The following is a 12,768-nucleotide window of genomic DNA, read 5'->3' on the forward strand; positions in this document are numbered from 1 at the left end:
GAGAAGGCCTCGACCTCGGCTCCTGGCCCCGCCCCTGGCTCCCGCCCCGGAGCTCACCTCCCCGGCGGGGCGGGGACAAGAGAAGCCCCGCCCATTCCCGCCCCACCCCGCCCCGCTCCCTCGGACGGAAGAGGCGTGGCCGGGCGTGACGTGGAGGGATGGCGGAGCTCTACGTGAAACCGGGTGAGGGGGTGCGGGTCGTGGTGGGGGTGAACTTCCGGTCCGGCGGGGGTGGGCCGGTGTGGGGGCTCGGGGCGGGGGGGGCGGGTGTAGTGTTTGGGCGTGGGGAGCCCCGGGAGAACGTGTCCCGGTGTGTGTGGGGGTCCCATGCCGGGGCGCACCCGAGGGGTGTCAGGTCTCGGTGTGGGAGCCCCGGGGAAGCCGTGGGGGAGCTCTGCGGGTCCGTGTCCGGTGTGGGGGTCCGAGGGGTGCCATGTCCGGATGAGGGGGGCTGGGGGGGCCGTGTCTGGCGTGGGGACCCCCGGAAGGGCTGTGTCTGCGGAGGGGGAGCCCCATCCTGGCACAGGGAACGGGATCGCGTGTCCGGGCATGTCCCCGCGGGCCCCCGCAGCGTCTCACCGTGTCCTTTGCCGCAGGGAACCAGGAGCGTGGCTGGAACGACCCCCCCCAGTTCTCCTACGGGCTGCAGGCGCAGGCCAGGGGGCCCAGGCGAACGCTGCTCACCCGCCGGCCCCACCCTCCGCCCGCGGGGGCCCCCACAGGTCAGCACCTGCCAAGCCCCCGGCCCACCCCGCCTCACCCCTGCCCAGCCGGGGGCTGCTCCGGGAGAGCCGGGGCCCAGTGCAGCCCCTGGGCGTGTGGTGTCGCAGGGGCCGCTCCTCTTCCTTCATCCTCCCTCTCCCCGCTTGGAACTGGTGGGAATCGCGGCCCTGGGCGTTGGGCCTGGGTCCCCCTGCTCCATGGCAGGGGCTGTGGGAGAGTGAAGCCAGTGGCACCTGCCCTTGCTGCCGGCCCTGGGGGTGCAGAGGCCAGGCAATGCCAGCACAGCAGTACCTGCCCTGTGCAGGCAGAGGGGCAGCACGGGCAGGGGGCCCTGGGGCTGGGCTGATGGGGCTTTGCACCGCTGCCTCTTCCCTGCAGCTGCAGCTCCAGACCCGGCCAGTACCCCTGCAGCCTCCACAGGGCCACCCCCCCGAGCACTGGGGCCACCTCCCCTCGGGCCCGTCGGTGCTCCCCCACGGGCAGGGGGCCAAGGGCTGAGTACTGCGGCATGCCTGGAAGAGTGTGGCCCGGAGGAGTGGAGCGTGTCTGCCGATGTGGTTCTTGCCCCACTGAGGGAGGCCCTCAATGCCTGTCACCTCACAGTGCAGGTGAGGCCCTGGCCCCTTCCTCCACCTCTGCCCCATGCACTGCAGGGGTGCAGGAGGGGCAGCAGCCTGGGCAGCCAAGCAGGGGCTACCTGTAGTGTAAGGAGAGCCACCCCATCCCTGGGAGCTCCCCAGAGCTAGTGGGGGGCAGGTGCCCCCTCCAGCTCATCTCTGCTTCCAGAAGCAAGTGTGCGACGACATCAGGCGGCGGCTGATAGTACTGGAGGATGCGTGGGCTCAGGGGAAGCTGTCGGCCCCAGTGAGGAAGAGGATGAGCCTCCTGGTGCAAGGTGAGGGGTGGGGGGGGGCTGTATCTGGGCAAGTGCCAAGCCATGGGGCAGGGGGCACCCGTGGGAAGGCTGACCCCATACCACTGACCGGTTCCCCTTTCCTGGCAGAGCTCCAGCAACAGCACTGGGATGTGGCTGATGAGATCCACCGCTCGCTCATGGTGGACCACGTGAACGAGGTGAGCCAGTGGCTGGTGGGCATCAAGCGACTGATTGCAGAGACGAGGAACCTGCCTGCTGCCGAGCTGGCTGTGGCAATGGAAGGCAGCACCGAGGCCGGGCCTGGCCAGGAGGATCCCTGATGCCAGGGACAGGCCTGCGGACTACGAGCAGGGGAGCCCATGCCCAGGGCCACCAGCAGGAGAAGGGCCCCTGCTGCCTGAGGGGGTCTGGGCCCCTCCACTGCCTCCCAATCCTCGCCCAGGAAACGGCGATTTTAATCATTGCGACATTTTAGTGGCGATTCACTACATGGTGTTTAATAAACAGCACTACCCTGCCCCTGGCCACAGCCTGCCCTGGGGTTCTGGCACCAGGTGGTTCATGGTTCTCTCCAGGAGCAGCAGGAGATGGGACTGCCTGGGCAGCCATGGCAGCTTCAGACTTGGCCAAAGGTCTCTTGCAGGGTGTTCCCCGCCCACAAGACACAAAGGGAAGGAATACCCCGGCAGCACCTGCAGCATCACCCAGGCCAAGTGGGCAGCCATGCATTTCCCTGCTGCATCAGCTGGCAAAGCCTGGCCCCGTCTGGCCTTGTCTTTGGCAGTGGGGGGGACCCACAGCAGCAGGCACATGGCCCAGCTCTTCTGCAGGAGGAGATGCCCCCCAAGGAGTTCTAAGCTGGCTGACACAGCTCAGACCCAAGTTTGGGACCCGAGAGACCTGGGTGGCCTCAGGGAGGGAGATGCAGGGAGGAACATCACCCTATCTAGTGATGCCCACCAGGGCCGGTAAGCCCTGCGCTGCTCATTCCTGTGCTCACAGGAAGGCTCCACCAGCTGCCTCCAGCACATGTGGCACCACCAGCCTGCAGGGACTCAGTGCAGGAGGGAGAGATACTCTGCACCCTCAAAGGGCTCCTGTTGCTGCTCAGCTTCTCTTGGCTCACCTCCCCCCGACTCCAAGGACCCAGCTGAGCCCCAACATAGAGATGCACCAGGTCAGCAGAGGGGTTTCATGGTGTTTATTGATCAAGCATGAGCTCCTAGGCAATTGCACTAGCCAGTTGTGCTAGAGCCTGAGGTGTCACACATCCATCCCCAGCATCAAAGAGGGCTGCAGCCAGCTGGTCACAGTGCCAGCATCTCCACGAGGCCCAGGAACAGGCCCAGCCATGGCCTGAAGATGGGGAGCTGGAAACTCAGATGTCCATCTCAAACTGGTCTTGATCTGCAAGGGTAAGGAAGGATACAGGGGCAGGGTTAGGATGGGGCTGCCTTGGGAGAAATGTGCCAGAAAAGGGAGCAGGAGCTGCAACTGGGCCTGAGCCAGGATTTCCCCTTGCCCTTGCGGCCAGACAGGAGTTCCGTGCCCCATGCACCGCATAGGCAGGGGCTGTGTGCCAGGGCTGCTCACCTGGCATGGCTTCTTCACTCTCATTCTGCTCCTTGAGCTCCTCCAGCTTGACGAGACTGGACTGGGCCAGGGATGTGACACCGGGGATCTGGGGCAGGCAGCAGGGAGGGGTCCTGGCCACGGGTGAATTCTTGCACTCCAGCAGGAACTTGCGGTCGTAGATGATGCGGGTACCTGCCAAAAGCAGGGGGCTGTCAGGCACTGCTGGCCCCTGGCCACCCCCATGTCCAAGCACCACAGCCTGAGCCTGGAGCAGAGGGTGAGACCCAGCGCTTGGCTACAGCTTAGGGACATGGGCTGGCTCTGGAGCCCTTGTGGGGCTTCCCACAGGTCAGCTGTGACACCCATCCTGCCCAGCGGCTCTTCCCCACATTGTTCCTCCTGGTGAGGCTCCTGGAGCTCTGTCAGGGCACAGCGCAGGGGGTCCAGGCTCAACATGGGCACCCCATGGCAGCTGACACCACAGCCACCCCTGTGCTGCCTGGAAGGTAGGGCCAGCCCTGTGGCACTCCACTCACAGCCCAAGCCTGATGGTCAGGCAGCAGGCAGGTCCCCAGCACACCCTGCTCAGAGGTGGCTGGCTTGCGGGTGGCTCCCTGCACCTATCAAACAGCAAAGGCTGGGTACCCCCCCATTTGGACCATGAGGAGCTGTACCCAGGGACCTGTTCTCATCGGCTCCAGCCAGCGAGCCACCTCGCAGTGCCCTGCATGAGGACAATGTGCCCAGTTTGATGGGACACCTCCTCCAGATGTACAGCCCCAGGGCAGTGCCCACCCTGGGAACATGCTGCCTCCCCCAACACTCCACTGGTGCCTGCCAGCGACCCCTGAGGTCACACCAGCCTGCGTGCCATGTCTGCTGCCTTGCACCAGGTCCAGGCCTGCCTTCCCCTGCCCGGCTGTCCCAGCAGCTGAGCACCAGTTCCTGCCAGGCTTCAGCAGCAAGCGCAGCCCAGGGTGGCAGAAAGCCCAGAGCTCCTGCGCAGGCTGGGCCCTTCCCAGCACCACAAACACATTATGCAACCCGTGCCTGTAGCAGCCCTGCCAGCACTGGGCCTGGATCCCCAGCCCCAGATAAGCTTATCAGAGGCACAGAATAGAGCCAGCGCCCAGAGGGTGGGTGCCTGCAGCTCAACCGAAACATGCCCAGCTCAAGGACAGGGCATGTGCTATCCTGAGGACAGCAAAAAGGACCTTGCTCAGGGGGGTGGAAGGGGGACAAGAGGGCAGGCCTGGGGTACCCCTCGAGGGAGCTGTGCCACCCCGTACCTTCCCCAGGGCTGGTGAACTCAGCCAAGAGCAGACTTCTTGTGCTAGCCTCCCCCAGCTCCAGCCAGCTGTGCCTGGGCATGACCCCTGAAGGACCTGCGCTGCATCCACCACCCCAGCGGCACAGCCAGCAGCCTGCTCCCCAGCACTGCAAGCACCAGGCACTGCCTCTGCCTGCTCCCCCCAGTAGCATGCGGCAAATGATGGCCCTAACCTCTAGCAGTACCTTGCTACAAAGCTTTGGGGTTCCCTCTTCCACTCCAGCTCTGGGCTGCCAGGAAAGCCACCACCCCATGGGCCTGCCTGGATCTGGTGCCCAGAGCAAGTGTGCATGCCCCCAAGGACCAAGCTGCAAGGTGGAGAGCCCAGGAAGGGACCTGCTCAGGAAGGAGCTGCCTAAATTAGGCAGGGATGGGGGTGGCTGAGACCACTGTTCTGTTCAAGGGACAACCCCATCCCTGTGCTGGGTCTTACCCCCTGGTGTGGTAGAGTAGACGGTACCACCCGGCGTGGAGCTGTAGCCCTCCGGGATGGGCAAGTGGTGGCTCCCCGGGACGGGGCAGGAGGAGGTGGCAGTGCTGCTGGAGGCCATGGAGCCTGCCGGGGTGGGGGAGGGGCCTTAGGCCCCTCCCCCCTGCACCTCACCCCAAGAGCAAACACCTATTGCACTACAACAGTAACTGTGTTGAAAACAAATGGTAACATGAGTGTTTCTCCCTTGGCATTTGCACTGTCGGGGGGCAGCAGCAGTTCAATGTTTTTTGCATTTCCTCCTCAAATACTAGGAAAAATATCTGAATATATCATGCAGTAGCATTTCTGAGGTTTCTTTGCCTGCAGTACTCAGATATTGCTTGTGCACTTTGGGTTTTCAGTACTTCTTCCTCATGCTTTTCCTGGGGAAACTCTGCTGCTGCATATAAGAATTTGTCTGGAGAAGGTGGAGAAGTCTCCATCTGGTCTGAGAGACCACTGAAAGTGTCCATGAGATTGAACACTACGTGCACTGTAGTTACTTGCTTGACGAATGGACCAAATAGTCAGTGTAGTTACTGCATTGCCACTGAGCAAAAGCAGAAATAAGCATAGCCCAAGTGCAGAAAGTGGAGAACTACTGCATGTGGGTAGAGAATGAACATTCATCTTAAGCAGTATGCAAAAATCCCATTCTTCCTCACAGACTTAAAGGGCTACAAGAAACTTAGAACTCTATCTATTACATTTTTTCTAGTGGCAAGGTGAAGAAACTCTGCATTTACCTATGAGCTACCTTCTGCAAATGAAGATGCCATCAGTTGCCACATTGTCAACACAGCCCTTATTTCCAGCCCCTGAACAAAACCTGATCTCTCAGGCAGCCCACCTGGAAGAGTGCTAGAAGCAGCAGAACTAATCCAGAAGGAAAAAAGTAATGCACAACCATGTTCACACACACACAAAAAAAAGGCTAACAACTGGCAGGACGAAGGACTCGGCAGACCTCGTATCACAGACGACTGTGGATCAAAACCCTCCCCCAAACCCTGACTGCATCCATGTGCTAATTACGTGACCCTGAAAAGATCCATCACCAGGCACCGCAGCAGCTACCAATTACAACAACATCCAGCCTCTTCCAAAATTCTCACACACAACCTATAAATACTGTTCGCCTTTTATTGAATATTCAGGTAAATATTTCACATTAATACAGGCTACATAAAGTAGAGCCACTATACGACATGAAATTTACTCAGCTTTTCCTTTTAAGTATGTAAACAATTATACATGTATTTACCACCCTAAAAGGCTGAAATCATGTAATCAGCTAGCTCTCTGTTGCATACAAGGAACGTTCAGTAGTGTTTAGCCAAAAGCACTAGTTTGTCTGATTTTTAAGTCCAAAATGGCTAAACTAACCGGAGAACAGAATCAGTTTGTATCAGTAAATCAATTTGTTATTCTACAACGGGCAATCAAGTTTCCATTGTTACAGCCCACAGAAAATTGCTTAGTTAGGCACATTAAAAAAATCCCCAGGGTTCTTCAAGATCATAAAGATTCCCAAACAAGGCTAAAAAAAGGATAGACCCCCTTAAATCAGTTGACGTACTTGAGATGCATGTTTCCAATGTGAGGTGCCCAGGTGCCAGGCCAAATCTACAGCAAGAAATAAAAAGACAAGTCTATTATGAAAACAAATAAAGGTTCCTTTAACAGAGTGTTTAACCACTAGAGGGCAAGCTTAAGGCTTCCTCCTAAAACACAACCAGATTGTCCAAAGGCTGGGAGCCCTCTTCAGCTCTGGCCAAGGTTTGACTGACAACCTGCAAGATGCTGAGCGTGGATATAAACCCTCTCACTTATAACAAAGTTGATTACCTGGCTAAGCAGTCTTGAAATGCTGCTTACTTTACCTGAAAGGTTTGGTACAGATAGTGCCACATATTTTGTATAAAACACACGCACACTGTAAGGGAAAAGTCATGCAAACGATCTCAACTCTAGTATCAAAGAACCGAAAAAAATGTCACCTATCCAAAAAATAAAGAAAAAAAAAAACAAAGCACAACACTGTAAAAAGTCGCAGGTAAGCAAAGGTGGAAAAAGGCAGCCACACTACCTGCTGAGCATCAGTACATTCTGTTGAGTTCTGGACAACTTTGATCATGGGATTCCAGGCGGGATCTGGAGTATGGAGCCCGTTAAAGAGGGGGCCTCCTGGGCCATCCGCTAGCTGAGGGTGTGAGGGTATTAGAGTGCCGCCATACATGGAAATCGGTAGGCCCTGAGGGAACAAGAGAAAGCACCACCGGTGAAGGCAGCAGTGGTTATGAAGGATGACTGTAGTATCATGTTTGCCAAGGTGCCAGAGGCAGTTCACATCCATATGTCATGTTCACCTACTGGCAAGTACCTCATCAGTGTGAGGAAAGGGGGCATCGCTGCATGGAATAGGCAGAGTATGGAATACGGTGACTCTTCAGAGCTTGAGATTCAAGTCAGTTTACCCATTTTTCTGAAATTACACCTCACGAGTATGCAGCAGCCTCTGCACAGTGCTTTCAGATGATCCCATAAAGCCAGACACAGGAGCTGTACAAAGTGATCTCAGTGCTCCCTCCTCTCACCTCTGCGGCATGCAATAACCTTGGTGCACACAGGGCTGCACTTCAGCAAAGCCCGTATACAGCTTGAGCCTGCAAGACTCCAAGTTAAAGGTTTTCTATAAATTACTAATGATCATCTAAAATATTCTTCCAGTTCAGAAAGATCAAGTTACGGAGCAGCTTTTTGCAATTATGAGATTCCTTTCCTGTGTTTGAATGATTGCTGCTCTGCAATTTAGAAGATCCCATGAGCACATGCTACAGCTACTTCTGAAACATGCTGTAAGCAGGTCTGCCATTGAGCACATCATCCTGGGCATTCCTCCAGTGGTGGCTGAGCTGACTATGGCTTGGCTACATCCATCTGCCTCAAGCTACTTTCCAGTGTTAACATACAAGGCACAGACTTACAAGCGGTCCTCTCAGCCTGCTGCTTCCTTAAGAAAGCCATGTAGTATTCAGGGGCATCATTTGTACTGAAAGCAGTAAGCAAGCCTTTAATCATCCTCAAGAGCTGAGCAAGCCTTATGAAACATTTCCTCTGAGAAAGGAAACACTGGAGAGCGATGGAGGCATTCAGCTGCTTGACAAGAGAACGTCTGCAATCTACAAATTCTGGTTTTGTTTAAATGCGCCACCAGGCTTAGGCACATTTTCTAGTCAGTACTGGGATGAAAGGAGGTTCAGGACCAGGTGCAGCAATCAATGGCAAAAGAGGCACACACATGCAGTGTAAATAGGCAGAACAGGAGATACAAAGTCAGTCCTTGGTCATTTTATAGACTAAATACAACCCTCTGTAACTTACTTTAGAAAAATCCACAAAGCTATTTGGCATAGGTTGGTGGAAAATATTCGAGGGAGCCACTATTCCAGAATCATCTCTCTCCATTGGCTGATGCTGAGAAAACGTGCCTGGGTCCGACAGCTGCTGATGCATCGGATGATTTCCCATGACAGGCTGAGACCAACCTGACAAGCCTTCTGAAAAGGAGGAGATTGAAAATGGCTGATTTCAATTCACTGAAGATACTCTGGAGTAGAATTCAGCAGCTGCACACACCTACACACACCCCCACACACACCCTACTCCCCACACCCCCTACACACACACACAAAATAGGGGAAGAAGAGAGACTGGTGAGGCCAGGGAAGTTTGGCCAGGCACATGCTGTCTGCATGCACATTCATCTTGATCCTCCAGACAAGTGTGGAGATAATGAAGACTACTAGTAACTGCAAGTTTCAGGTGTCCACAGCAGAACAGTAAAGATCCAATAAACCTAAGATCCAATAAATCTTAGGTTTAAATCAAAACCACATAAAAGCTTTTCTTGAGAAAACACAGCAACGCTGAGACGCTAAGTTAACCAAAGGATGGAGGGGTTCACTGAAAAATTAACAAATATAGGACTATTAAACATTTGTCTTTAAAGTTACCAATGCAAACACTTTACACCTCAAATGCTGCAGTTCCTCCTTTCCAGAAGAACCTCAAACTATCAGGAAGCTGAATGTAAAACTTCAGCTGTTTCAAAGTCATTATTTTGAAATGGGGGCTGCCCGGAACAGAAGTTACCCCATACTATTCAAGAGTCATGAGGAGATCGATGCAAAAATCAGCATCCACAACTATGTGTTTATGGATGCATTAGGTGCACCAAAACTAATATTTTAAAGTGTTAATGGCAAGCAAGCTAGAACCTTGGACAGAGGCAGTTGTCCTTTTTGATCAAGGGTCAGACTTGAAAATGAACCCCCTTAACAGATGAAAGTTGTTTACTTTTTGAATTCTGTATCATTCAATAGACTTAATATGAAATTTCTGAACTGTACTCAGGGTTTAAAAGTGTATGTTGACAGATAATCTAGGCTGGGTGAGAACCACCTACATTAGGAGAGAAAACCACAGTGCTTTCACTGATACGCACCCTTCCACCACTGACACCAGTTCTCCCTTCAGGATATGCTACATGAAAGTTGATTACACACTGTAGAACGTTATTACTCCTCCCCAGCTTTTTTTTCAAATGTAGTACTTCCAAAAGGCCCTAAGTTTCTTCAGGCTACCCCAGGCTGTACAACAGACTTACCAGATACACTGTTAACTCCAAAGGACCAAATACCACTATGACCGACAGGAGCTGTGAAGTTGGTTCCTAAGGGTGTAGGAGTGACAGATCCTCCCTGTCGAATTCTAGCAAGCCTTTCCGTCCCGATGGGTGGGGGTACCTTTCGATCTTGATTGGCGTTACCCGTTTTTGGCTGGCCCAAGTTAGAAGGTGCAGAAGCAGCTGAAAGGGGTGAAGATGATCCTGAGGAAACTGATGGAATAGGAGATTCACCTGCTGAAAAGAGTATTCTCTTGCTTAATTACACACAAAGCACACAAACTAGCGAGCATAAATGCTACCCACTCTATCCCCCCAATATTATCTAAAAGCAAATGATAAAAAGGTTTTGAAGGCTTTTTTGGTAAGCATTCTTCAACTCTTTCACAGAAATTCTGTTTAGAGTTTATTTTAACTCCAAAAGCAACATTATAACACAAATGCTTTCATCCATCAGAATCATGACATAGCAGTACATCTAAATTAATTACAAGAAAGAATAAGAAACATGAAAGTTTCAGGAAGAGGTGAAAACATCAGCCAAAATACCATCAATATCTAAATAGCCTGATTTTGGTATCCACCACTTCCAGAAGAGAAATTAGACAGCTTCCCAAAGCCACACGTGTAATGTAAGAGTGTAAGTCCCACCAACTTCAGAAGTGTCACTGACTCTTCTTGGGAAATCCAAATTCTTTTGAGCACTCATTTAAACGTTTTGGTTCTTAAGCTCAGAGTGGCAATGAAGTTGCATGTAGTGACACAAAAAGCCTCTTCACTTAAAATTCTGAATCAGAGACCCGTATTTTCTATAAAGCTACTTCCGTGTTCTTCCCATCAGGAGGAAAACCCACTGTTACCTCGGATGATGCTTAAAGCTTTTAGAACATTTTAAGTAACATGAAATAATTCCAGAATCCCAATTAAAAAAAAAAAAAAAGGCAATTATAACTTCAAACCATGGCAAACATGACGTTTTCACCTAAATATGACACATGCTATTCAGAGGGGAATCTTTAGCTTGGTATAATCACCTCCACTCCCCCACAGCTTCATGCCCTCTCCTGTCAGAGCCTATGACAACTTATTTTTTTACTCAAATATGCCTTTAGTAATGCTACCAGAACTAGTGGCATTTTACGTGGGAAAAAACACAAAGTAGTATAGCTTGGGATTTGCATGCCATCCTCACAGCTGCTAAAAGCTATTGGAAAGCATTTTGTGCATCACTGGGTAATTTCCCTTCAAGTTACAAATCTACTACAGACAATAGCTATGAATTTATAGTTAACTAAGACAGACCCATGAAGTTCCTACATGAATTTGTTGCGCTTGTCCAAGGATGTGGTGAAAAATGCTGTCTGTTAAAGCTGGGAGTCCCAACAGGCGCTGGCCCTTGAAGGTAAACCCGTGCTCCTTGTATGTTTGCTGAAAAGCCTGTCAAAGGACCTGAAGAAGAAGTTGTAGAGCTGTTGGATGGATCTAGAGAGGGTAAGCCTGAAATAAACATAAATTTGATTAAATATCTCTCTTTGGGAACCTGCTTCAAAGCACCAGAGAGAGCTAGTGCTCTAAATATAGTTAAAGCATCTCATCACCTTCAGGGGTATCTGCACATGGTAAGTTCATTTTACAGGTGCACGATTCTCCCTTAGAAACCGACAGAAGGCATTTCAGTATGCTCTGTATTTTGGCCTGAAGTTTTAACAAAAACAGCCATCCCTTTGGTCACTGAAAGGAAATGATCTTAGCAGGGAGGGCAAAGGAAGAAAGCTAGGAGTGGCAAGGATCTCTGCTTACAAAAAAGCCACGAAAGTCAAACAGGGATACAGGGCTCTGTGAACGTCCAACGGGAATCCAGCACCAGGGAAGTAGTTCACTGCAGTACAGTTTTTGCTGTCCTATAGGTATGTTCATATATAGATCGGTCAGAGCATGCTGTGTCCAGAGTAACAGGGCTGACAGTGCACAGCACAACAGGGGAGGGGGCTGCTTTCTACAGGGATGCATGAGAGGAAGGGAGAGATGGAGAGCAAGTTCAAAGCCCCACAAAAATTATCAGCAAGGGGGAATTACAGTTTTTTAATAAGCGAAAGCTTTTAACTACTTTTTGAATACATTGTAAAAGCTCTTATCACACATTATTACCTGAAAGCAGAAACGGGCATGGCCATGTGTTCACCTGAGTTTTGGGTTTAGTTTCAAGGGCCTATTAAACAAGACTAGTTTCAAAACCATTTAAACATTTCAAAATGACCACAACCAGGACCAGCCTATATTGCTTCACAGCAAGGTTGAAGGTTGTACCTACTTACACCAAGCAGTCTGCAAACAGCAGTGGTGACAGGCAATGCCTTAGGTTATAGACTAGATGTTGACCTTTCATCACCTGTATATGTTCCTGAAAGCCAGGTCTTTTTCCGCCAATATTATCAACAAAGTCAACCTGACTTACTGCTTCCAGAAGTGCCAGATCCAACCTGCTCACATTGACAGAATGACTGGATTTGAAGGAGGTATTCTTCTCACTAACGCTATGCCAAAGGTAGTCTCCATTACAGACAAGGAAAAATAAATCACTACCACCAACAGAACATGGGGTGCTCAGGCAAGGAAACATGAGTGTGGGAGGACAATCTTTCAGGGTTTGTCATAGCACAAAGTACAAGACTCCATGGCTATGAGGGACGCTAATGCCTATGCAGGCTACCTGTAAACACGGTTTGATTCATCTGCATTTGTCTAGACCTGCAGACTGGCCTCCAGCACAGATCCTAGCCATAAGCTGAGTGCAGCAGCTCCAGCTGAGGGCCCTCTCTGTGCATCTGCCATGGAGCTACCAGTGGAAAATTCTTGCTACCCCTCCATCCACAAAAGTCAACTTGGAGGTAGTCAAAAGGCCCCTACGGTGACCAATTTCACCACACATCAGAAACAAGTTCACAGCTGGCTGACAAACCACAAGATCCTGAGTCTCTACCCCATACAGAAGGGGTAACAGAGCTGCTGCTGCCCATGGGGACTGCTGGTTTCCTAAACAGAGAACAAGGCAGAGATTATGACACAAATAGCTCTTCTGCAGAAGAGAGATGCCCAGCTGTGTC

General features: G+C 51.8%; 3 protein-coding genes across 4 annotated transcripts in view; 1 reads left to right on the top strand and 2 right to left on the bottom strand.

Moving 5' to 3' along the window:
* Positions 1 to 158: 158 nt before the first annotated feature.
* SRA1 (steroid receptor RNA activator 1) lies at positions 159 to 1,920 on the top strand (the record flags this gene model as incomplete). Its single annotated transcript, XM_082006321.1, has 5 exons — positions 159 to 183; positions 597 to 722; positions 1,102 to 1,331; positions 1,510 to 1,618; positions 1,727 to 1,920. The coding sequence occupies 5 exons, from the start codon at positions 159 to 161 to the stop codon at positions 1,918 to 1,920; spliced, it is 684 nt and encodes a 227-aa protein (XP_081862447.1).
* Positions 1,921 to 2,857: 937 nt separating this feature from the next.
* On the bottom strand, positions 2,858 to 5,056 carry EIF4EBP3 (eukaryotic translation initiation factor 4E binding protein 3; the record flags this gene model as incomplete). The annotated part of the gene is made up of 3 exons (XM_082006345.1): positions 2,858 to 3,007; positions 3,194 to 3,367; positions 4,939 to 5,056. The coding sequence occupies 3 exons, from the start codon at positions 5,054 to 5,056 to the stop codon at positions 2,979 to 2,981; spliced, it is 321 nt and encodes a 106-aa protein (XP_081862471.1). The 3' UTR covers positions 2,858 to 2,978.
* Positions 5,057 to 6,543: 1,487 nt separating this feature from the next.
* The window catches only part of ANKHD1 (ankyrin repeat and KH domain containing 1), a gene marked incomplete at both ends in the record, with an annotated part of 113,578 nt that continues 107,353 nt past the window's right edge, over positions 6,544 to 12,768 (bottom strand). Inside the window, 5 exons of one of the 2 annotated variants that reach the window (XM_082006250.1) lie at positions 6,544 to 6,603; positions 7,067 to 7,231; positions 8,362 to 8,537; positions 9,647 to 9,847; positions 10,982 to 11,161. In XM_082006250.1, the coding sequence (XP_081862376.1) occupies positions 6,544 to 6,603; positions 7,067 to 7,231; positions 8,362 to 8,537; positions 9,647 to 9,847; positions 10,982 to 11,161 (782 nt within the window). Of the gene's footprint in view, positions 6,604 to 7,066; positions 7,232 to 8,361; positions 8,538 to 9,646; positions 9,902 to 10,981; positions 11,162 to 12,768 lie in introns of both variants that reach the window. The other variant, XM_082006249.1, reaches the window with a different exon arrangement.

The sequence above is a fragment of the Phaethon aethereus genome, assembly GCF_964289735.1.
Source record: "Phaethon aethereus genome assembly, chromosome: 14".
Classification (NCBI taxonomy): domain Eukaryota; kingdom Metazoa; phylum Chordata; class Aves; order Phaethontiformes; family Phaethontidae; genus Phaethon; species Phaethon aethereus.